The sequence below is a fragment of the Haliotis cracherodii genome, unplaced genomic scaffold, assembly GCF_022045235.1.
Source record: "Haliotis cracherodii isolate W230 unplaced genomic scaffold, xgHalCrac1.p SCAF_6, whole genome shotgun sequence".
Classification (NCBI taxonomy): Eukaryota; Metazoa; Mollusca; class Gastropoda; order Lepetellida; family Haliotidae; genus Haliotis; species Haliotis cracherodii.
In genome coordinates this window covers 61,927,448-61,953,740 of record NW_027266319.1, presented here as the reverse complement: position 1 = coordinate 61,953,740, position 26,293 = coordinate 61,927,448, and the positions used below count along the sequence as shown (strand labels likewise).

The 26,293-nt window shown below is 40.9% G+C and overlaps 1 protein-coding gene across 6 annotated transcripts in view; it reads right to left on the bottom strand.

Moving 5' to 3' along the window:
• The window catches only part of LOC139445378 (plexin-A2-like), a 219,325-nt gene that overhangs the window by 163,073 nt on the left and 29,959 nt on the right, over positions 1–26,293 (bottom strand). For 3 of the 6 annotated variants that reach the window (XM_071226514.1, XM_071226519.1, XM_071226516.1), the window contains exon 2: positions 6,220–7,360. In XM_071226514.1, the coding sequence (XP_071082615.1) occupies positions 6,220–7,326 (1,107 nt within the window). In that variant the 5' untranslated portion in view covers positions 7,327–7,360. Of the gene's footprint in view, positions 1–6,219; positions 7,361–11,280; positions 11,465–19,946; positions 20,015–26,293 lie in introns of those variants that run through there. The other 3 variants (XM_071226518.1, XM_071226517.1, XM_071226515.1) reach the window with 3 other exon arrangements.

The window sequence follows — 26,293 nt, the reverse complement described above, 5'->3', positions numbered from 1 at the left end:
TCATCACTAACTACATCTGACGTCTCATTGTCCATCCACTCAATCTTATCCATTAAATACTGTAAACGGCAACAGACAATCCGATACGAAATGTGGCAGACAGTCTGTAATAAAATGTCTCAGTTTTAAAGTGAAAAGGTTAAAGTCTCGCAAAGTTATAAGTTATGCATGGCTATTGTGTTGAGAACAATTATAAAGTCAGTGTTTGTTGTTGTTCGGCTCAGGAACTACAAATTACGTCCACGCTTTCTGCTGTAACACTTCAAGCTTTTCTCACCTTCCCGACTGCTTCAACAACATACAATAAAATATTAATGGGCATTTTCTTCTTACGACTGTCAACATTCTGAAGCCTTGAACCAAAGTGTTTTCTCAATGTAACACATCTTAGAGATAGCACTTGTTAATCGGGATATTGTGATTATTGTCTGGAAACCACGAACAATTACATATTTTATTCATGTTTTTTCTCAGCTCATGGTTAGATATTTTGGTCTACTGACTGCCTAGGTAGATCCCGCACATTTTTATTGAGGGAATACGCAAAATCCTTTCCGAGGACGTGCCAATGCCATCGTTTTAAAGATGAAGGGTGACTTAGCGTGAAATGAAATGCAACGTCCTGCTATCTTTCACTGGAGGGCCACAGAAAGAAAACTCCTTCTATACTAGTTAATTTCCCTGGTGTTGTAAGAATACCCCCTTCAATTTCCATACAAAGTCTATATAATCAATTCCAAATGAAAAAAGTGAACCTCATTGGCTGTGTTGAGACAGACCTGAGTTTGAATAATAGCATTTTCCTGTGGTCGCCAGCATGGTCGGGGATAGTGCAAATTTCTGAATATAATACCAAGCCTGTTTCGTGCAGAACAAATGAATGTTTTCCCTTTTTTGCGAAAGAATATTTTTCCAATCAAAGCTTAAGAAGCCTGTTTCACTGTCATGATCACCCGAATTTAACAACCAGCTCACTTTATGCCATTAAACAGGGAACAACTCCCATCAATCTCAAAAGTATTTAATGCATTTAGAAATTGTGTAATAAAATATTTTAAGCTTTTGTTTATAACAAGTTAAGAAGGCTGGATCCCGAATAAGAGATTATTAGCTGCTGTGTGTATTTCTTGTCTAAAAAGTACCCAAACTATTTTTTATATGGTCCGTTTTCAGTAACACTTAATCAAGCACATTGATTGGAAGAATAGAGGATAGGAATAGATCTTTATTCAATACTGAAAACCTGCACTCAACAACTTGAATCAATAATAGGCCACAAAATGGAAGATTTCATTCAATTTAAATTGATTATTTAAGAAAGTTGTATTGATGTGCAACTTGTGGAAGAAAAACAATTCCACTAATTCTGAATTGAAAGGTGTTTACGAGGCGCTGCCGTTATGCCAGGAGATAGTGTCATCGTGGTATGCTGTATCATTATTGCCCAATTTCTCAAATCCCAGACATCCACAATGATAGATCTGCGCACAGAAAATCTGAGGGACGAAGATATTAGTTAGGGTACAGCAAGTTGATGCTGTCCGCATTTCCCTTGTAATTGAGTGTTGCTACAATATGGAACCATCGACCCTTGTGGGGGGACTTGACTATTCCAAACAACGAACCCCCCCATTGGAAACCTTGGAAAGTGAGTAAGTGAAAGAGATTGGACACTATATGAACCAGTGGAATAGAACCTAAATCACTGATAACACCAGCAAATACCTTAACTACACCGTGTCACTCCTACCATGGAAATGTTACAAAATTACATCGCGAGTGAGTGAGTGAGTGAGTGAGTGAGTGAGTGAGTGCGGTTTTATGCCGCTTTTAGCGATATTCCAGCAATATCAGTGTGGGGGACACCAGAAATGGGCTTCACACATTGTACCTATGTCGGGAATCAAAACCCGGGTCTTCGGCTTGACAAGCGATCGCTTTAACCACTAGGCTACCCGACCACCCCTCTCCAGTAATGAATATACTCATTTGGGGCTTATGTGTACTTGTTTTTGGTCCTTATCCTGCAGTGTTCCTTTCTGACATAGTGACTACTGCAAAGGAAAAATTTGTCGACTCATCAGTTTCGGAGAGTACACATAACACACCAGAGTCCAGAATAACAAGGAAGCCCCAATGTTTCCTCAGAGAGTGACACCTAGGCAATTCACAACAAATTATAAATCACTTTACCCTATAAATTACTTGAAACAAGGTTCTGGATTATAAACACAGTAAATCTTGTTCGCATTTCAACAAACAGAACATTCCCAGGGATAAATCTGGCATCAGTCTTTGTGACCTATAGATATACTGCTCCACTTATGAATGGCTCTTAGCTCTGTGAATTCTTAAGAAGGTAAATATTTGACAATCTACTTTGACCTTTCTTTGATGATAAGGTCAGTCTTGACCCCTGTTGGTTTGAGTCGAGTCAGGTTTCAAACAGCAGACAAAATGTAGCCAAAACAGCCAAACAGGAATATAGGCCAAACATTCTGAGACAAGATCACTGCCGAGTTCCTGGGTCAACTCCGAACCCACAGAACCCACCAGACATGGATGGACAGGTGTCTACAGACTAACATACAGTCTAGGAAATCTTTTATTACACAATACATTTCCCTCTTATTTTTTTTTAATGCTGATTTCACCGTTGAATACAGCCATTTAGACTTTAATATTTTTTTTATAATCCAGATTGGTTTTAATCTAATCAAAATGCAGATGGTGTGGGACTCAATAGTTGGTTCGTTAATCAGACACTAGTTTCAATCAGTCCTACACTTTTGGTCCAGAATGAGCAGTATATTTGTTGGAGGAGACCAGTGGGGTCCACCCCATATAACACAGTTTCCGATAGAGACTGCTTGTGTGCATGCAAGGCTACAACATCGCCAGAATGTATAACCATTCTTTCAAAGGCACTTTCTTTGTCAATAATGTGAAAATGTGTCCATGGACTGGCTTGATATTCTGGAGGCTTGGTTACCGCTCATTAGAGTAAAAGCAAAAATACAGAAAAAGGTTCTTTCTCTTATATAAATGTGAAGAAGCCAAAACCTTTTTCATTTGCTGAAGTCTGCTGCCATTCACTGTATCAATAAAGTGAGTGAGTGAGTGAGAGTGAAAGAGTGTGTGAGAAAGAGTGAGTGAGTGAGTGAGTGAGTGAGTGAGTGAGTGAGTGAGAGACTAAGGTATACTCCCCAAATTTACAAGGTTCAACAGGTGAGGGCTACATTTTACATTTACAAGGTTCAACTGTAAGGGCCATGTTTCATTTTCACAAGGTTCAACTTTAAAGACTGTTTGTATTCACAAAGTTCAACTGGAAGGACTATTTATATTCACAAGGTTCAACTGAAAGGACTCTTATATTCACAAGGTTCAACTGTAAGGACTGTGTTTATATTCACAAGGTTCAACTGTAAGGACTGTGTTTATATTCACAAGGTTCAACTGTAAGGACTGTGTTTATATTCACAAGGTTCAACTGTAAGGACTGTGTTTATATTCACAAGGTTCAACTGTAAGGACTGTGTTTATATTCACAAGGTTCAACTGTAAGGACTGTGTTTATATTCACAAGGTTCAACTGTAAGGACTGTTTATATTCACAAGGTTCAACTGTAAGAGCCATGACAGAAACCTCTTTGCAAAGTGATAGCAAATGTTATGGCCTGACTCTGGCAGCTCTGGAATTTAAAATACTGTCTGTTTCCAAAGTAGTTGTGATGTTTACACCAAGTTCCAGTGGGTTTTTAAGAAGACTGAACTGAATGGGTCATTTTCTTGCCTTGATGAACCATTTATTTGGAACTACAACACAAACAGTTACTGCCTTTGATCCCCGTGAGGAATCTATTCCCTCTAAAATAACCTCATTTTTATTTATTTTATAACCTTCACCTTGACTTAGTCAACAATAAAAAAAGTATGTTCTACAATGTGTCCTAACAAAATACAAAATTCTAAGTTTAGCGTAAAGGGAAGAAGCGGAAATGGAACAAATGGACTCCAGGAAAAAGATTGAAAAAAATTAAAAGGTTTCATTGTCAGCCATGTTTCAAGGCTAGAGAAGTTGACAGCAGGGCTTGTCGTGAGCGTACACAGAATATTTACAGAGTTGAGTCTTTGACGTCTACGATCGGTAGCTGCATCTTTAACATTGATTACGACTCAAGTTTAACGCGAACTTGCTGTAAAAACAGATCAACATAACCAGGGAACTAATCCATAGGCAGCCACATCTTGAAAAAACACAGGATTAATCGCGAGATGTTCCCCAACGTAAAATACCTCTTTATGGAAATTCAGGAGAGAAGAGAAACACATCTACACTCAGTGAGGGCTTTCAGACGATCGATTTCTTCAATAGGTTATCACAAGACCCTGCCTAGTGCCATCTTGATCAGACTGAAGGAAACACAGAGATCTTAGACAGTTCATTGGAAAGATGGTAGTTTATCATGTGCCGATCTTGGTGGAATAAAACAGTGAAGCTCATGGCTAATCCAATGACAAATTTGACAGGGGAAGACTCGCAGCCAGTTGCGTAAGCTGTGCTACACATATTCCAGTAACAATGATCTCTACTATTGAATGTAGAGCACATCATCTGGCCTTAACCCTGTAAGGACCAACCATGGACTACCTCCATGCATGAAGAACAGCTTGACAGACATATGGATTTGCAGACATGAATAAAACAAATGCTGTCTAGATAATATTCAAATATCGAATACAGAAAATGTGGCAATGTTTTTACCCAAAAGTCGACAAGACCATATCATAGCTGTGAAAAATTAATTAAAGCTTGCACCTTCTTCTTAACATGACACAATAGTTTACCTTTAACATGTTTAACATAAATAAACAGCATTTTGTTCAATACTTAAATGTGTAAATGACTACAAAATCAAAAAGTATATTTGTGTCAATCTATCTAGAACAAACAATTAGTATTTCTGAGCAGTGGAAATGTACTGAGTGAGTTTGTTAACAGCACTTTGTAAGTCTTTCAGCTGTATATCAGTTTGATTTGAGAGTAAGGCCAAACACCATTAGGCTGTGTCAGTCTATAGTGAAACATGTCGACAATGTTTCCATTTTGGTGAAACTCAGCCAGCACTGGCATGGTGTTGACAGAGCAAGGATCACAATCAGGCAAATCTGCCAGTCAGAAACTAACCACGTGTTAAGAGATACCACTATAAACTCGAAAATGTCCATCTAACTCCATCTGATGAAGATTAAAAGTTTAAACAATTCCTACACATCTTCAGAACATTAAAACTTTTTTCCAAGCAACTGAAGACCTAATGACAAAGAAACTACCGGTATCCTTCTCTACTTCAGGCATATCTTGTTTCACTGAGTCAGCATTTTTTTACTTTATCTCAATCATTTTATCTCGTTTCACTATGAATACTCAAACCTATGTAAACATGACAGATTTGGTCCTATGCTTACATACAATGGTCTTGATTGACAGTCAGATCTCAGTGACACCTTAACTATAACAAGCTTTCTTCCACATAATGAATATTTCATAACGCTTGGATGAGACGTACAAGGCAGCCAATCAATATCATGATCAGGCCTAAATGAGACGGAGAGTATATAATCAAAAATCGCTACATGCCTCACGTCTCAATTCAGCTCGAGCTGTAAGCATTACGCCCAGAGGGTCCAATGACCCTTGACAGGCAGCCAAAAGTGTCAAAGGTCAATGGTCAAAGTGGAAAGTTTGGACAAGCATGGGTGTTATGAGACTGATATGGTGCTTGAGACAGATCATGCCTCGTCAGATTAGACAGACTTATGCAAGAGGATGTCTGAAATCATGTTAGGTAGCTACTGAGAGGGAGTAATTACATTGAGCTCATCGTTGGCAGTTCTGTCTCAGGCAGTAGTCTATAATGTGGCAACAGTGTTACATGCCAACATGACAGAGTCAGGCTTAACTCCACTTCCACCAGTATTTCAGTCATGTCAAGCCTGTCAGCATTGTGGGAGAAAAGCCCAAAGCGATTCTGGTCTTAGACATTTACGACTTTCCTGAAACTTCCCATCACTGGATCATCGTAAGTGTAAATCTAGGTTTCGAACTGATTCTGGCACAGCTAAGGGACACATCATTGCAGGAGTTATACCACTGGACCAGTCAAGTCCTTCAAACAAACAAGAAGTAAGACTCAAAATAAAACTGCCACTTACCGCTTTTACGCATAATCCTGATCCGACTATATGGTCGGGGCCTGTGTTGCCGATGCCTTGAAAACACGACTGAATATTCTCCGTGAATGACTTATGTACTTCCCTCATTGGATAGACACACAGAGCTGTGTCGGAGTTGCTCTCACCCAGAGAAAACACAGCATACAGGACGTCCTCGACTGTGGGGATGTTCAGTCCCTGGGCCAGGTTCTTCCCCGCCTTGCCAACAAAGGCCGCACGCAGAATATTGTAGTGGGTCTGTCGGTACATACACTTCAGCTCCACTTCCGTGTATGAGTAAAATGCAGCATCGTTTTGACACACACGGAATATTTTTGAGATGAAATTATCCAGTTGGGCTCCCTGTTTCTGGACTGTCAGCATATAGCTGAACTTTCCTGATCCAAATCCGTAAATATATCGAACGGGAAAAGTGTCACGTTGTTGTGACTCGATCTCAATTCTTGACTTGCGGAAATTCTTGATCCCAAGTTTGAAAGTGTCCAAATTTCGACTGGCAAATGCTGGGATCTGGTCACGGTATACCTTAAGGCCCTGAGTAGACCAGGTAGCACTAACGTACAAAACTTCCTCTTGAATTCCACCTGGCTCCTTGGCTGGTCCCGGGGCAATAAATGCAAAAGACGAAGCATTGATCATGTTGGATACAATCGGGATATGCTGGATGTCATCTTTCTGTTTAATGTCATCCAGGTGGTATTTCTCGCAGTAGCCATGGTAGAGGTTAAAACATGCTATCAGGCGCTGGTGGGTGTAATCGATCACTAAAATTTTGTTGAAAGCATCAGTTTTTGTTCTCTTCAAGGAACATTTTGAAATATTTTCCGATATAAGAGGCGGACAATTTGGATTGTCTTCCTTAGGTCCTGTTGTTTCATTTGTCAGCTTATTAAGATCTTGATCAAGTTTGTATATCACGTTCACAGCCCCAATATAGATCGTTTGGGTTTCTCTGTTCCAAACAAGGTGGTTGAAAACTTCATTACCCTCAAAGCTGGCAACCTCATATCGGACCGCTGATAGTTCAACACACGGGCAAATGACACAAATAATTGTCACTGCCACAAGCACTTGCCAGGGGGTCATGGTTGTCCTTGACCTCTCACCATCTCATCTAAACCTGAAAATACAATAAAATTCTTTAAGTATTTTGCATCCAAATTGATCAAATTCAGATTTCATCAGAATACATTATGTTCGTTAAGCATGGTCTTGATGCCTTTGGTGTGATACTGAGTGAGTGGGGAAAGCTTAACACTGCTAATATCAACACTCCCACTGTATCATGGTCGGGATACCAAGAATGGGCTTCACACCTTGAACCAATAGGGAATAGAACCTGTGACCTGTGATGTGACAAGTGAACACTTTAACCACTTGTCTACCAGCGCCAATGATGCAAATGCTGCAGAGACGCTGGATCAACCCTACACACTGTCGTCCTTTTATATTCTGTCAATATTTTCTCTCCTAATGATATACAAGTTGTCAACTGGCTATACTGACTCATCACTGAGGTAGGCATGAGAAAAAAAATAATCCAACCTATCTAACAAAACTTGTTACAATCTTTCCAGTCTGTTCTTTTCAATGCCTACTGGATTATCACACTGTCAATGACCCGCCATTCAAGGAATGACAACCACAGTGAATACAAAACACCCAAATAAAATTCTTCTCTTTTCACCTTCACCAAATGATCCTGTACAAAAATATTTTGAAACACTTCCTCACAATGAGCAGGCAAACAGGCAAAATGAAACTTGAAATCCAAATGACCTTATATTATATTTGCAAAGCCACAAGGGTTGACAGAAAAAATCCTCAAACATCCAAATTTCTATGTCTTCCATGTACACCTGTCTGTGTGCTCAATGCTGGAAGGACTGAATTAGCAACAGCCCTACAGCTCCAGCTCAATGTCTAATACAGTTACAGCATCCTGCGGCCGAACAGATATTTGTGATTTAGTCCGGTTTCTTTCAATGTTATTGACTTTATACTGATGAACTGATGCTGTAATGATGGCACCAACAAAAGCTGGGAATATGCATGACATTGATCATGTTTAAATCCTTCAAGATCTGTGGTAATCTCAGCTTTACATGTCTAACCCATTACAATTCAAACTGAAACCTCCCAAGCTGTTCCAATAACCTCCCTGCTGTTCCGACACAGTCCCTACCCATCTTTCTCAAGAGGAAGCCAGACAGTATGTTTGACTTCCTAATGAGTTAATTAATCACCTGAGATCGGCATTAACCATAACATGTCCTATAGCATGAATATTGCATGCGTGCATCACGTCTTGCGCCAACCCCACACACAACAACGTTCTCGCAACAACAGCTCCTGGTAGATCAATGATTGCAGATACTGCACAAGCCTGGTGCATCGTGCAGCGGTAAACAAACTCTAGCAGTCGGACTCGTTTACCTGGCTCCTGACACAACCTTACACATTACCACAAGATTATTGGCACCATTACACACCTGGAAAGAGAGATATCATTATTTCAGTCTGTGAACATAATTACCGACTGAACAAAACCTAATATTGATCGACCATAAACAAAGGTAATAAAACTGACAGATTGATACGCACATCTTGATTAGGCAGGGGAGTTATTCCACATTCGCTGATATAAGTATCAATAACACTCTTGGTCTGAGCTGCGGTTATTCAACAAACAGTGATCAGGCCAATGCAATCGATGCTGTCTTCTCATGCAAGTTCTTGAACGTTCTGATGTATGTTTAAGATGGAATAATATTCATATCTACCGGCGAACTCTCACTTGAGAGAATCTTCTTGCTGTGTGTCAATACTGCACCATCAACAAACCATCTTCAAATATCAAGCAACAAAATAAACAGGCCTGTACAAAAGGCTGGGAGGGAAATATGGATTCTGTTTTCATCATCGCACTCAGCAATATCGCTTTACAATGCAAGGAGGAGATTGAGATGGGGGATCACACAAAGGGGAGAGACTACGCAGAGGTTGTGTAATTTGTTGCAAGTGTGTGTGGGATACATCTGGAGAACCTTGGGCAGGTGAGCACAGGTGAGATGGGGGGGGGGGGGGGGATGAAGTAATCAACAGAGGAAGGGGGTAGCTAAGGGTGAAATGGAGGAACAGAATGGCATTTACACTGGTGTAAATTGTTTCGAGTGAACATGATTTGACTGTCAAGGGGTGAATATGATATAGGAGAGATTTAGAACAATTTTACACCAAATTAACTAAAAAGTCATCCTGAAGATTTCTGCATGGTGTGGTTAAGATATTACCACAAAAAAGGCATTGGGTAAAACAGGAAGTGAGGCTGTTGTTATGTCGTTCTCAATAACAGCCCAGCAATATCACCGATGGGACACCAAAGACATTTTTATTTTATTTTACCCATGTGGAATTAAACTGGGTCTTCAGTGTGATTAAGAAACGCTTCAACCATTAGGCTACCAACGCCTCTTTAAACTAGGAACTAAGTCTATCGACATGAACAAACTTATGATGAAAACACATGAAGATGCATCTCGACTCCAAGGTATCAGAATGGCATGCATGACGTATTGACACATAATGAGATTGCTATTAATGCTAAGTTGATATAGTGTGAACAAAAAGTTCTTTTGAGACAAGTAGTAACCGAAAAATGTGACTAATTGGTGTGTGATGCTTGCATCCATCAAATGACTCTCATCCTTTGATGTCATTAGATCTTATACCTTTTACAATAATCTAGGATTACATCACCAGTACAACAAATACAGCCAAACACTCAACCTGTAAAGATCAGTCACACTAAAGCTGGGTGGTAAAACACACGGTCGTAACATCCCCCACCCTTTCATAAATCAAGGTGTCACTGTAGGCAGTTTCATTACAAGAGGAGTGAGTGAGAGAGGATGGTTTTACGCTGCTTTTAGCAATATTCCAGCAATATCTGGAGGGGATACTGGAAAATGGGCTTCACACACTGAACCCATGTGCAGAATCGAACCAGGTCTTCGGCGTGCGAGTCAACGCTTTAAGTACTGGGCTACCCGACGCCCCATCACAAGGAGAAGTCACTGTGGTGACTTAGACTAACCACTGTCTACATTGACCCAGCAAGTGTTTCACCGATCAGCTGTATTATTAAAACACAGGTTAAGTAAATATTCTTTGACTAAATCTAGCCCAGAGTTCAGACGGTTGGTAAATGTAACATGCCAAGGTTTAAGGAGAAAACAAGTTGTCCTTCCAGATTTACACGAGACTAGACAAACTGTCTGTTAGATAAGATGAGATATTTCTTATTGTCCAAACACCCTCATGAGCCTGAGTACCAAGTTTCTACAAATACAATCAACCAGAAATAATATATGAGACTTGGTTATAAGCAGAAAGAGCTTAATGTAGTGTGCAAAATATAATCATGAATTCAACAAAGAGGAAAGGGCTTTCTGTTTCCTATTGATAAGTTTTCTGACAAACACTTTCTACCTATAAAGATACATTTGACTACACCTGGAGCCTTTTGGGTAAATTACTGGAACACATCCTTCACTTTCTCCTAAGGTATCAGTGTGTGCTGTAGCTCTTGAAAGTAAGTTAAATTAGAGGAGCCGATATCCCGATCACAACATACACGGTGTGTATTAGGCCAGCATGTTACACACGTGTGTCTCGAGCCAACCTCCAGTGGTTTGCACTCACACACCTAGCTACTCACTGTTAAATAGGTCATCTATGTCACAGAGTTCTAAATCCTTCACATGGATGAATAGCCGTTTCCCACACTACCTGACAAGACACATTTGCATGTCAAGACGCAGGCATCTCAGCCCCATATTAATAACTGGTGGAATAAACACAACACAAACCTGGGAGAGCAGGAGTGAGCACGCCTGTGGTATGACTCACAACTCAGGTATATCTGTATTTACATCCCAAGTGCCGATACAAAGTTACACATGAAAAGAATAAATCAGCGTTACTACCACTGGCTACTGATTGAAAATGGAAAACCAAAACAAAGACATGAGGACTGACCTAAGTGAGTTCCCAAGTCAGCGACTGCATATCACAAGGGTTATCCACATTGAAGAAAACATTAGTGAATCCAGATGTATACTCCAAGCAAGAATAGATCCACGAGATGAAGCTCCACCACTCCCTATGACGAGAGCAACCTAAATACACAGAGATCTCTCCTTGACAGGTCCGAAGTGAGTGGAACGCCTCACGGAGTGAACACAATAACTGCGGCCCGACAGACCACGCTGTAACAGTGTCTGTAACTGGCCTTACGCCAGTGAGCGACAGACAGACCGATAGGCTACGTCTCAATGCTCCACGCGAGCCCCTCAACCCTGCCTGCTGGTATGGTTAAATACACAGTTCACACTGATAGGGCTAGCCTTGGAATGCCTTAGGCTCGTCAAACTTCAAGGTTTAATCACGATCAATGCAACGCCTAATCAAGAGAATACATATTCAGAATGAACGCTATCATGATAGCCTGGTTATGAACATCAGTGTTGTAGGACCTGTCACTGGGAGAAAGGAGCGACTGAAACGCTCGGGGTCTGCAGTGATGTTAATTTAATTCAAATGTATAGTCTGTGTAGGTATCATGGGCATCTGTGAGTTCTGTATGATTCTACTGTATTCAAGGGTAATGCAATTAGATAGCGAGATGTCCCTGTGCTGTACTGGTGTGAAGGTTTCACTGTCCGGTGATGGAACTTGCCGTACACGAAGGACTTCACTAGTTCTCCTCCCTGGCTATTGAAATTGGCCAGACCTTTGTCGTCAAGATAGACTCCAGACAAGTGTAATCAAAATCTCTGGCAATCCATTTATCAATATGTGCACACATGTGCATGCAATTCCTCGATTAGCTGCTGATACACAATTTTCAAGGCTAAAAACTTCATGAATTTTAGATATACCTCATGGAAACGTGCAGCAAATTTCACAGCATGTGTGTGATAGATTTTTACCCTTTTTTCCCTAAGTTTCATAAAATTGGATAACACTGGCTGTCATGGCCGTATTTCCTGCTTCAGAAAATTTTCAAGAATTCCATTTTGATAAAATCGCTTGGAAATCAAATTTGAGAGGGCCAGGCCAGGGTTCTACCACACAGTGTTTGGGTCTGAACTATATTGATTGCATAAAGCCTTGCACAAAGAAGGCAAGCCAACCAGAACTGCTAGTCAGTTTATCCTCTACCAAAAACTACCATCTCTATCACCACTCGTTAATGAGACAATTCACTTTATCTGCACCTGTGGCAGGGCTGTCCTCGTCACACTTTTTGATAATTACAATTAATAAGGGCTAAGATAATTGAGCTGTAATGACCGGCTGACGGCTCCGCTCTACACTTAGATACACACAAGCCTTTGTTGCCAGGCCAGTCTTTGTAGAATCACAAACCATTTCATTCAAAGGAACAGCAATTATGAAATATTCAATATAGGATGCATTTTATTCTTTTTCGTTGTCGTTTTTCTTTTAAGTAATCAATGATAATCTGACTGGAATATGAAGGATATTGAAGTAATTACGATTAATTCAATATTTCTGCAATTCAGCTAATCTGGTCTTTATGGGCATTCATGGTAATGGGTAAAAAAGTTATGCATTATTGCATATATGACGAATCTGATAGCATTAGTCTGGTTGTGATTAGATTTGCACTAGAGTCGCACAAAATACTGTCTAAATGTAGAGAGGAGAATTGATTCAAGCAGAAAACCTCTTTTTTAAGCCTCGTAATATTTGTTTTTTCTGAAATGGTGATTTCAGCGGGTGATCAATAACGCGGCAATCGTAACACGACTGTTCTTGATGACACTCTGATGACACGCTATATCAGACGAGCGTCGTGAACGAGGCACAGTTCCGCTGCTGGGGTGCTGCCTGGTTTTATGCAACGTTATAGCTGCATTAAATTGATCCACTGTTTTGTTTCCATTTCATTTTTCTATCCTCTCCTTTCATGACCCGTTAGATACAAAGCTGATAAACTGTGAATGAGTTAGGTTTGATGTTGTTTTACAGCATTTTCGTCATATCCCAGTATGTGTGAGAAAGTGGCCCAGGTTATAGACATCTACAACTGTCTTGGAACCCAAGGGTTAGGTGCTGGCAGACCAAGTATCATAATCAGGGCAAATCTGGGATTCGAACCCAAGACACAAATACTACCACCACAATTTGAAAGGAATAATACATCCCAAGGCACTTACTTATATTGTGAAATAATGTCTGAATTTTCCTTTGAAACAGCTATAAAAAATCAATTATCTCCACACTTCATTCACTAACACAAGTCACAAATGCCGAAACCACAACACAGTTCAATCCTTAAATTTGATCAAAATGGGAGGGTGTAAAATTGCGCGATAAATAAACCCACTGTCACCAGCCGATGGGGTGACAGAAATAGGAGGTGTGACATTCTCTTGCTTAGATCCAGGACATACCTTTCAGGGTTTCTCCACAGAGAATGCAATAAAAGTGCGTCTCTCTGACCTGCACGTTCACCGTCCTCTCACCGTCCTCACAACGTGTCAACAGGACAGATTACTTCACTTTCCCTTGCAATCCAACAAAAACTAGGTTTGACTTACTTGCCAGGCATCTACGGATACCACAGTTATTTTTTATCCACGCTACGCTGCAGTGTCAGGACAGAATGCCATGCATTCCATACAGCAGGAAATAGCCCGACAGAGAAAAAAACCTGCCCTATGCTAATGATGTTAAAATATTGGATTCAAATAAACCTAAGTCAGCATGTTAAAAAGATGTGTTCCTTGGATTAAGGAGGAAGGCTAACATCATCCATCACAACTGTTCAGGCTCAAGTTAAAAGTGATTCAAACACTGTCCAGTGGAAAGTTGACCCTTGAAATAACTGAGCTCCTAAAAGAGCCAGAGTGACCCTTCATACTCCCATGATCCTATAGGTCATTCAATGTCTTTAAATCCTCACCAGGGGTTCACAAAGCCATAGGGCTATTTGAATCTTTATTCTTTTTCCTGTCACTCCCAGTTTTTATGAGCACGACACTCTCAAGAGGGGCATAACTTGACACAGCTAATTTGTGATCTCCCTCATTCAGCTGATGCCCGACTCGACTCATCACCGGCCATCGTGGGTCATTTAGACACCAGATGACCTCTCCGTTGACACAGCACTTCTATTCACCCAATTTTCTTTACAATTCTGTGATATTATTCATGGTTAGGGATTTCTGACCAATAGCTGTAAATCAATCAGGGAGCAAAGTAACCTTGTCCATCTTATGTGACATCTCACTGGACATACCTGTACGTTGATATTACGTTCATATATCTATCCTGTGTTGGAGAGAGTAAGAGTTGATTTAGATATGCCAATATCGATAACACATAAATCTGCCACACTGAAAATGGACTATTAATCAGTAATATTACCCAAAATTATACAGCATAATTTCCTCTGGGAGTCATCAAATGCTGAATAAAGAATTTAATTGGGTAACACTGACATAAGGCTTGGCCAATAGCAGTGGCAACTATCTGTAATGATCTGGTACGATTTTTGACAAAAAGAAATTGACAATTTCCGAATTTAATGTCAGCAAATCCTTTATGTTTTTCTGTACAAATCCATGGGGATAACTGCTCATAACAGTCTCACTTTCTGAGCAAGCAAGTTAAATATTGGGGAGAAAAATATAATTTCTGGAATGTGTTCAAAGCAGCACTGTTAGTTGAACTGTGTACGGGCCCATAAGGCTGATTCACTGTGGGAATGAGTGAGCGAGAGTGTGCGAGTTGCTTGCGCCGCACTCCAGCCAGAATATAACTCCATAATTCCAGCCTAGTTCGGCAAGCGTTTAAACTGGACTTTTATAGTCAGTTAACTCCCTTGCACCAGGAAGATGTTGCCAGAAATACTACAGCAGCGATATCATGCTGTGAGGCTGGGTCCAGACAAACCCGTTGTCCATGACACTAGGTAATGGCAATGTAGGACCTGGTTGATGGTGTGACTTTGTACCCAGACTGGGTGGAGCGGTGATCATGCTCCAAACACTGGTGGATCTGGTACAGATCTCATTAATCATAGACTTCAGTTGAAATACTGCATGAAACAACATTCACTCACTCATCTGACAAGTGAGGTGAAGTGAAATTGGGTTTAACGTCGCGTCCAAGATTATTGCACTTATATAGCGACGTGCATGCATGTGTGTGTGTGTGTGGCTGCTTGTACTAGTCTTGACTGATGCCGATTTATAGTGCTAGCTCACCGAGATACCATACCAGTCCTTGTTTTAGCCCTTTAATGCTGAGCGCCAGACTGGGTAACAACAAGTACCATCTTTTAACGTCTTTTGGTATGACGCGGCTGGGGATCGAACCCCGGACCTTCCGCTCTCCGGGCGGACGCTCTACCACTAGACCACGGAGGCGGTCCATCTGACAAGTGAGTTGTGTCACATCTGCAATATATCAGTCAAACCTTGAGATGAATGGGGTAGTGATGAAGGAGTGTGGGGTAGATGTGGTTGGAGCCTGGGGCATGTGTGGTGAAGGAGAGAGACTACATTTACATAAAGATAACCTGGGACTCAATGGGTACATGTACGTTGGCTCAATATCTCGTTCTACAGGGTACATGTATGTTGGCTCAATACCTCGTTCTACAGGGTACATGTATGTTGGCTCAATACCTCGTTCTACAGGGTACATGTATGTTGGCTCAATACCTTGTTCTACAGGGTACATGTATGTTGGCTCAATACCTCGTTCTACTGGGTACATGTATGTTGGCTCAATACCTCGTTATACAGGGTACATGTATGTTGGCTCAATACCTCGTTCTACATGTTGGCTCAATACCTCGTTCTACAGGGTACATGTATGTTGGCTCAATACCTCGTTCTACAGGGTACATGTATGTTGGCTCAATACCTCGTTCTACAGGGTACATGTATGTTGGCTCAATACCTCGTTCTACAGGGCACATGTATGTTGGCTCAATACCTCGTTCTACAGGGTACATGTATGTTGGCTCAATACCTCGTTCTACAGGGTACATGTATGTTGGCTCAATACCTCGTTCTACTGGGTACATGTATGTTGGCTCAATACCTCGTTCTACAGGGTACATGTATGTTGGCTCAATACCTCGTTATACAGGGTACATGTATGTTGGCTCAATACCTCGTTCTACAGGGCACATGTATGTTGGCTCAATACCTCGTTCTACAGGGTACATGTATGTTGGCTCAATATCTCGTTCTACAGGGTACATGTATGTTGGCTCAATACCTCGTTCTACAGGGTACATGTATGTTGGCTCAATACCTCGTTCTACTGGGTACATGTATGTTGGCTCAATACCTCGTTCTACTGGGAACATGTATGTTGGCTCAATACCTCGTTCTACAGGGTACATGTATGTTGGCTCAATATCTCGTTCTACAGGGTACATGTATGTTGGCTCAATACCTCGTTCTACAGGGTACATGTATGTTGGCTCAATACCTCGTTCTACTGGGTACATGTATGTTGGCTCAATACCTCGTTCTACTGTATCCATGTATGTTGGCTCAATTACCGTATTCGTCATAATATGCACCCAGGTTGCTTTCAGAATTAGAAATAGGGGGCTCTTATTAGAATATAATTTTTGTGAAAAAAGCAGAGCTCATAGATAAATTTTGTGGTTTATGCTGACAGCCTGAAATGTTTATATACTACAGATATATTTTTCAAGAATTTGATTGCCCATAATTAAGGGTGCATATAACACTTGAGTGCGTATTATACGCGAATAAATAAATAAGTCTTGTGTACATTCATCAATCAGAAGGGGTGCTAATTGGAATTGTTCACAAGCCAATATATTAGCAAATATATTAGCAAATATCGCCGTGGGCACTTATTAGAGGTGGGCGCTTATTACGTCGCATACGGTATATTGATTACCTGTAGTCATGTCTGTATCACTTTCAACCGTAAATCGCCAGACCATTATGAATAATTCTAACAAATCAAGCAGCACCTTTGTTCAATGGACGATGTTTGACGACTTAGTCCCCAGACATTCATTATTAATCATGTGGAGGGTCATTTTACACATCTTTGCCTACAAATCACACTAAATGTCATATCTCTGTCTGAAGCCACTATATTGCTTCCTTCAGATGCAGGACAAGTCTTCCAAGCGCCAACTGGTGACTATGTTTGCCCAACAAATGTTGGCCATGTTGACACCTCTGGTTACCATTTTTGTTAATTTCAGTTCCATTTCACTCACAATTGGCCATATATCACACCAAGCAATATATTCACCTTCAAGGCTTCAGGAAAATCATTTTTCAAATTTTCTGCGATATTGCGCCAAATTTCTTGATTGCCACCATATTCCAAGTGACTGATCCCAATCAAGTGCCAGTGTTACGGGCGTGGATGTTACGAGTGTTTTGTCAGTCTACATGATGCTGCACGCATGACTAGACTGTACATCGAGTACAGAGCGTAAATAATAATGGCCCTGGGATCGATATCTCACACCTGCCGGTAATAATAGACTCTGACAGGATCCTCGCTTTGTGAGGCAATCGCTAGTGTTGTAGACACCGCATACACACAACCAACAGCCTTTGTTTGCTTGCAGTGATACAATGTGCCACAAAGTCAGATAATGTGAGGAAATATAGACAAAGTGTTTATCTTCATTGTTAGCACAGGACGAGAGTCTAAGTGTAACTTAAGATCAACAGATTGTATTCTGATTTAAAATTTAGCCACTGCAGTGATAGAATAGATCCATTACTTTCACTTGTTTGGTGAAAGTCTTTCATCTACTGAGCAATACTTAGCATACAATCCAAAAGTAATTTTCAAAACCATGTGCAACATGGGCTTGTAATCCCTACAATGACCAAGTAATAAACCCAGCTACCTTTCAGAAATAGCCATGAGTTGTTCTTAAGCCGGAGGGATCATGTCTACACCTTCAAATGGACTCTAAGTCTATCCAAGTTACAATTTCAACAGCTCTGAGCAGAAACATGAAGGCTCAATCAATCCAATTCAACATCCTTTCACAGATTCCCCTTTTCGCTGCTTGTGTAAGAGCCTCTCTGGGATGGCTGCAACTGCACAAGACTAAGAGCTTAAGTACGGCATCATCCCTGGTTTTTGAACAACCCACATTTGTCCTTTCACTCCAATGTCTGGCTATTGAACAACGCACATTTCTCTTTCACTCCAATGTCTGGCTACTGAACAACCCACATTTCTCTTTCACTCCAATGTCTGGCTACTGAACAACTCACATTTCTCTTTCACTCCAATGTCTGGCTACTGAACAACGTACATTTTTCCTTTCACTCCAATGTCTGGCTACTGAACAACCCACATTTCTCTTTCACTCCAATGTCTGGCTACTGAACAACGCACATTTCTCTTTCACTCCAATGTCTGGATACTGAACAACGCTCATTTCTCTTTCACTCCAATGTCTGTCTACTGAACAACGCACATTTCTCTTTCACTCCCATGTCTGGCTACTGAACAACCCAAATTTCTCTTTCATTCCAATATCTGGCTACTGAACAACGCACATTTCTCTTTCACTCCAACGTCTGTCTACTGAACAACGCACATTTCTCTTTCACTCCAATGTCTGGCTACTGAACAACGCACATTTCTCTTTCACTCCAATGTCTGGATACTGAACAACGCACATTTCTCTTTCACTCCAATGTCTGGCTACTGAACAACGCACATTTCTCTTTCACTCCAATGTCTGGATACTGAACAACGCACATTTCTCTTTCACTCCAATGTCTGGATACTGAACAACGCACATTTCTCTTTCACTCCAATGTCTGGATACTGAACAACGCACATTTCTCTTTCACTCCAATGACTGGCTACTGAACAACCCACATTTCTCTTTCATTCTGATGACTGGCTACTGAACAACCCACATTTCTCTTTCACTCCAATGACTGGCTACTGAACAACCCACTTTTCTCCTTTCACTCCAATGTCTGGCTACTGAACAACCCATATTCAAACTTTAATTCAAATGACAGATATTTTAACTTTCAATCAACCCCTCCCAAAAAGAATTAATCAAATGAGGCCAATGGAAATTAAGATTTCATAAAATATGAAACTAAACTAATATGATTGAATAGTACTAAGCAGTTACTATTGTAATGTTAAAGAGGTCTTTGTAACGCTGCACTGAACATTAACCTTGGACTTTCCTCCCTGTACGATCCTCATATTTGTCTCATTGAAAATACTCCTCCCCCCCCCCCCCCCACCCCTCCCAAAGCTATATCAGGTAATGGTTTTAATGGTTTGTGACAGTGAGAACATCACAAAGAAATCAGGTCAATGACGAGGCTAACTTCAACTGACTTATTAGGGCATGAAGCGCTTTGAAAGTGCTCGCTGGGCCACTGTCTTCATCAGCTAATGAATGTAAAAACTTCAATCCTTAAATAATGAATAATGATACGCGTAGTAATATCACTCACGCACTCACACAAACTAAAATATTACAACTGCTCAGCATGTACACTACATAGGCTGAACATGACTTACAAAGGTCAAGCTATTTCTGATATGTAAGCCTTTTACAGACTTCATTAACTGCATATGTACACTAGTAATGGCTTACTTACTTACATATAGAGGTAGTGTCCACTGTACTCACAGAGAGGTATTGTCAGAGGCAGTACACCAGTATTGAAGGCATGGGGTCATTGCTGGTGAGGGACTGTTCATGTTCAACATTGTTGCTGAGGTCAAGTAGGGTTATCACAAGGATGCAGGCGGGGCAGGGGGGTGGGGGGCAGGGGGGGGGGGGGGGGGTGTGTGTACAAGAGGCAAGATGATACATAATCATGTCACACGATGACAAAGAGCCTGTAATGACGAGACCTCTACACTTGGGCTACTTCCTTCTGGTGTGCGTGCCTTTCATACAACACTTGGCTTTAAATATCATGGTATAAATACGCATGTTGTCACGGATAGGATCAGAATTAGGGAATATTTGTAATATGCATCACTCCCAGTATTGGACCTTGTCCATGAAGTACGCCCACCTGTTTTACACACAGCAAGGTTTGAAACTGATTAGAAAATAGTGCCCAGGTACAGCGATATTCGCACAGCTTACATAACTGCTTGTTGTCTGAAGGCACACAAATGTTTTTGAGTGTCCTGCGGCACATTTGAAACAACATAAATTTCTATCCCTAAGTACGATATGAAGATATAAACATGATTCCTATCAATTTCCTATCTTTAGCATAATGTGGGAATGTTTAAATCACTTGGCTCACACATTGTCCCCATTCCTCGACAAGGACTACACCGACTACCCACCATCCGAACAAGCCAGATCACACACACGACTACACGCATGGACAAACCAAAACACTTCCCATCAACCAAAGTTGTCATATTTAGAATCTAATAGCAAAAAGACGAGCAGCAAAATCCATTAAAATTTCCTTGTCTGACATGATCAACCCAACCAAATGTTACAACATGAAAAGGCCCCAGTAAGAACACATGCTTCACAATGAACTAAAGGACATGCTACCCGGCAACATAGACACCAGACCATAAACGCGGACACAGGCCATAAATGAGTGCCAGAATCAAGTGTCAGTCCAAGTGCCCCTAATAAAGTCATCCTCATTCACTGCTCTCTAAGACAGGCTTTAATTGTAGGGCTCATTTCCTGTGTGACATGGGTGCAATTGTATCATTGCCCCGCCCCGCCCACCCCCAGCCCTGTCTATCAGCAGGGGGCCCATTACAAGCCCTGCACTGGTTGGATCATGACAAAGGCACAATGCACCTCTTCTTTCAACATTACGCAATATCTTTTACCACTGACAATCTCAAGTTACATTTGTCATCGAAGTTCCCCATGATCTGATACCTCTGAAACACCAAAACAACCCAGTCACAAGGAAGAGCTGCCCCTGGTGAGACATTAGCCAATATGTTGATATGATGTATTATGCATAAAAGGCAGTGTTTGTGGTCTTACCCCTTTAAGTGCCATCTATCACATCAACATGACAATGACACACTCACCAGGATCAGTTCAAGGTTACGTAGTTCACAATTTAACCAATCAAACAGCATAAAAATAGAACGATAAGTGACACATCTACAGTTTACTGATATCTCACAGATCTTACAGCTAATGATGTCCTCGACAGCACACCCACTTTGATGAAATCACAAGGTGATTTCTTTGAAAGCATAATCATACATTAATCGGGCAGCAACAACGTTCTTGTCACGTTGAGGGTTAATTACATTCATCTCAATACCTTAAGGGTTAATCAAGCCATCATCACCTTAAATGTTATTTACACCTCCCTCCAGGTAGAAATCTTTCACCTTCTGAATGTACAAGCCTAGTTTTTTCCTTGCTCTACACAGGGCCATTAGCGCAGGTGTTGAAAGATCCTGCACACCTTGTAGAGGAACTCCACCAGCCGTTCATGTTCCCATGTCGGGTGAGGAGATAGGGATATATTAGAAAGATGTATTATATCACTGAAATTCAGTCAGACAGCGCCTATAGACAACTTATGTTTTTTTTGGTCATAATTCATGCCTGTTCTATCAACAAGTGCCATTACATCGCCGCTGAGCACGACAGCTTACCAAGCATGAAGCAAGTCCACCTTAGTTTCTATGAGAAGCAATAAGCTCGCTGAATATCACCCAATATCACCTGCTCTGAAACTCCATATCTTGATGGCTTTCCACACCACCAAACACAGCTTCTTTTCAGTTGATAAACATCTTTTGTCCACACTTTGAAGAGTGAGGATCTATCCTCATGCAATATTATAATTGTTCCTGGTCCAGCCCGGCCTGCAATGCTTGTCCCTTTCAGCAGTATCAATGGGGGTGACGCAGGATCAGTAAGTCAATGAGCAGGCTTGGGTCAGGATGAGAACTGGCCAAAGGATGGTTTCGGGTAGAAGAGAGTTAGTGGGGGGATTGGAGGGGGATTGGAGGGGGATTGGAGGATTGTTTGATGAAAACTGGATTGTCAGGATGAGAGTGAGTGAGTATGGTTTTACGCCACTTTTAGCAATATTCAGCAATATCATGGCGGGGGACACCAGAAATGGGCTTCACACTACCCATGTCGAGAATCGAACCCTGGTCTTCAGCGAATGCTTAAACCACTGGGCTACCCAACAACCCCGTCAGGATGAGAACTGGACAAAGAAGAATGGTTGAGGTTGAAAGATTGTTTGAGTGAAGAGAAGTGAGTGAATGAGTGAGTGAGTGAGTGATTTTATGCTGCTTTTATCAATATTCAACTCCATCACAGTGGAGAGAACAACAATGGGTTCACACATTGCATCCATGAGGGAATCAAACCCGACTCTTCAGCATGATCCAATACTTGAACTGCAGGCCTATCCCACAGCCCCTTTAGGATGAATAGGCCGATCCAGGACGGTGTCAGTGGAATGGTTGGGTACAGTATGGGAGAGGGCGTTCTAAGTTGTGATTACTTGTGCCCAATCCTTTTCATGAGAATAAAATATGTTTAAACTAAAACAGCTTTGGTAAGGGGGATGGCAGTAGGGAGATGAGGGTGGAATGAGGGTAGGGGTCAGTGATAACTTTTCCTGTAGGCTTCCCTGTCGGTGCCTAATGTGATATAACAGTTTCTTATTAATTAAAAAAACAACATCTTGATAACCCTCGAAGAAAGATGAAGCCAAGAACAGACATAAAACCTATTACATGTGCACCTTCCTGCAAATCTCATCACCCGTTCCTGGTTCCTGGTGTCAAACCAAGGGACCAGACAGAGACAGGGACACTCACATCTACAAATGAACACTGGCCAGTATTCCTCTCAAATACCAAACACCAGCCGAGCTGAAGCAAAGGTTGAAGAATATCGCCTTTCAGGCATAAACACTAGAGAATATGGCAGCACATTCTTGTACTCCAAGAACAGAGCGGGGATAACACTCGAGGAAAGCCATCAGCGCGTTCCACATGGTATTTACCTCTCACGGCATCCAGGGACAAAAACTGTTTCATACTGATATGTTGTGAGTGGAGCATGTTGGTACATGGCCCTGGTGCCTATGTGAACTGTTTGTGCTGGGGAAACAGCCCCACAATGCTTTACCTCTGATATTATACACAACTAACTTATCTGATACACAGAGACAGTGCCTGAGCATAAAGGAATCAATTCTCAAAACACTCAAATGTCAACATTAATAATCACCGGAATGCATTTTCATACAATGGATCTGAAGTTCTAGGCCGATTTTTTTCACTTGAATGTTGACATTTCTGGTGTTGCTTTTTATTAACATTTTTTACAGATAACAACCATAAAAATGAATATCATCATCATTATCAAGACAATTTTGCCTTTGTTGATCTTTTATAGGACAGACAATGTACATTACATTAATATCCTATTTCTAAATGTCAGAAAATGAAAGGAGCTTTCCCATTCATTGGCAACTCTGTTACATCGGATAAAACTTTCTTTTCATAGGAATATGTATATATAAATCAAAATGTTTTGTCAATTTAAAAATTGTATCTGTTCTTTTAAGGCATGTTTCTGCAATAAACATAATCTTATCTGATCTAGGAATATAAAAAAAATGATCATAAATTCTAAAATGAACACAAACTGAAAATAGTTATCTTTTTCTGCGAGCATATAATTTTGACATTCATAATTCAACAATGCATTTATAAAGCACCTCGGGATGTACTTCATGGTTTTTCCTCAGCGCTAAATGCAAAAGTGGCCCTCGAGGAGTTGCCAAGTACACTGAGTTATTTACAAACTTTATCTGTCTGAATAAACAAGATAAAACAAGCATGCAAGTACATCACTTGAGGCAGCCACTGCACCTGTCAAAAAACACAGGCGTGTTTTTATGTATATAATCTACATTTTCTACATTTTCCAGTTCAGATGCTGTTCATTGCTACATTGATAATGGACCTTTCAAAATATATTAAGATTATTACACACTTATTCATAAAATGTAGACGTTAAACTTGAATTGTTCAGCCTTTATATAGTTTTATGATGTTTCTGACAACCCAAGTAACTCACAACCCATTTCCACATGTTCCACTATATATAATTAACTAGGAGAGGTTTATTGATGTTAACATGGTTAGGTCAGTTTAAACTCACGGATTATTCTTCCCCAAACGTGTCGATGATACCAAAAGTATAAAATAATGAAGACAAAAAAATTCTGTGCTGAACATGTTTCACATTATTTAATGGACAAGATCTTCTGAAGCATTGACTTGTTTGTAATTTTGTTGGAAACAAATTCCCAGAAATTTATTCAAAAAACATTTTGTTCCTGTACTGACCAAAAAAGTCTGCAAAAGAAATCAAACAGACCAAACTTGATTGGGAATATGACATTCTAGACAAGAGAAGCTGCCATTAGTAAACCTCATTCATGTTTTATTCACAAGCAAAACACAAACATCCAAGTATTCAGTCTTAATTTTCCCCAAACTGTCCACATAGGTAGTAAGTTCACAAAGGAAAATGAGAAATTCCACAGCAACTAGCCCAGGAATGCTAAAAACAATCATTATTTACCACCTGTCACAGCAAAACAATGAAACCTGTTCCTGGGCCAAGATGAATGGACATAGAAAGTAACTTCAAACAGAACTCTACACCAGGCCATCTTCTGGAGCAGAGGTGAGAGGCGGACATGCCATGGCAAGGCTCCACACACATTTCTGGACAATAAATGTCCCTGTAGCAGTGACAAATGAGACCAACAGCATGATCACTATGCCGAAATAAAGATATCGAGACAATCCGGGAAGCCAACAATGAGAGATAGGTATTCGTACAAAACAATCTTGAAATTCAGAAACCTAACCTCACAATTCCACTTTCACCACCAACTTCAACCACCATCCACATATTCTTGCTGTGTACATTTCTTGTTGGCAGTATTCACGCTGTTGATAGTATGGAAGCAATAAAAACCTTATCTAATGTTCTAAACATCACTCTTGTTAATCTGTTGCCCAAATGACCAATTCCTACCACCAGCCCATGATATTAAGTGCATCAATCTCCACTGTATGCTCAGACTGTCATACAACCTTCCATTCTCATATTGCAATTCAGGACATAAGTATAATTTTATTGCACATTTTATTTACCCAATGTGCAGATGTGACTTTCTAACCCCATTATTGGGCAGTCCATCTGTCTGTGCCTGCTTACTGTGGCTCTTCCCTCTTCACATGGCCATTCTGCCCCGCCAACCCGGGATACAAGCGGCCATGTCAACAAAGCCATATCACACAATTTCCTTGGGCCATCTGAATAAACACACTGAAATTCTTCTTCCATCACACTTCTATCAACAGTTGTGGGCAGCTCCAACCAGGCAAGCCAGTGATGATTCTGGGCCAGTCATCAACAGTCAGTGCGGCCAGACATGATCGAGTCTGCAGCAGGCAAACCAGTGATGATTCTGGGCCAGTCATCAACAGTCAGGGCGGCCAGACATGATCGAGTCTGCAGCAGGCAAACCAGTGATGATTCTGGACCAGTCATCAACAGTCAGGGCGGACAGACATGATCGAGTCTGATGCAAGCAAGCCAAAGTTGATTCTGGGCCAGTCATCAACAGTCAGGATGGCCAGACATGATCGAGTCTGATGCAAGCAAGCCAAAGTTGATTCTGGGCCAGTCATCGACAGTCAGGACGGCCAGACATGATCGAGTCTGCAGCAGGAAAGCCAGTGACTGAATGCATGAGAACAAGCCATGACAGCTTGCCACAAGAATTTTTTAATGTCTACTGGTATGTAAACAACTCAAAATGGTTTGAGTTAAGGCGATTTATTTTGCATATTTTACTTAAATATCCAGCAGGAGCAAAATATACTATTTCTGACATCTTTACATCTATATACATGCTAAACAGGTGTAGACAGC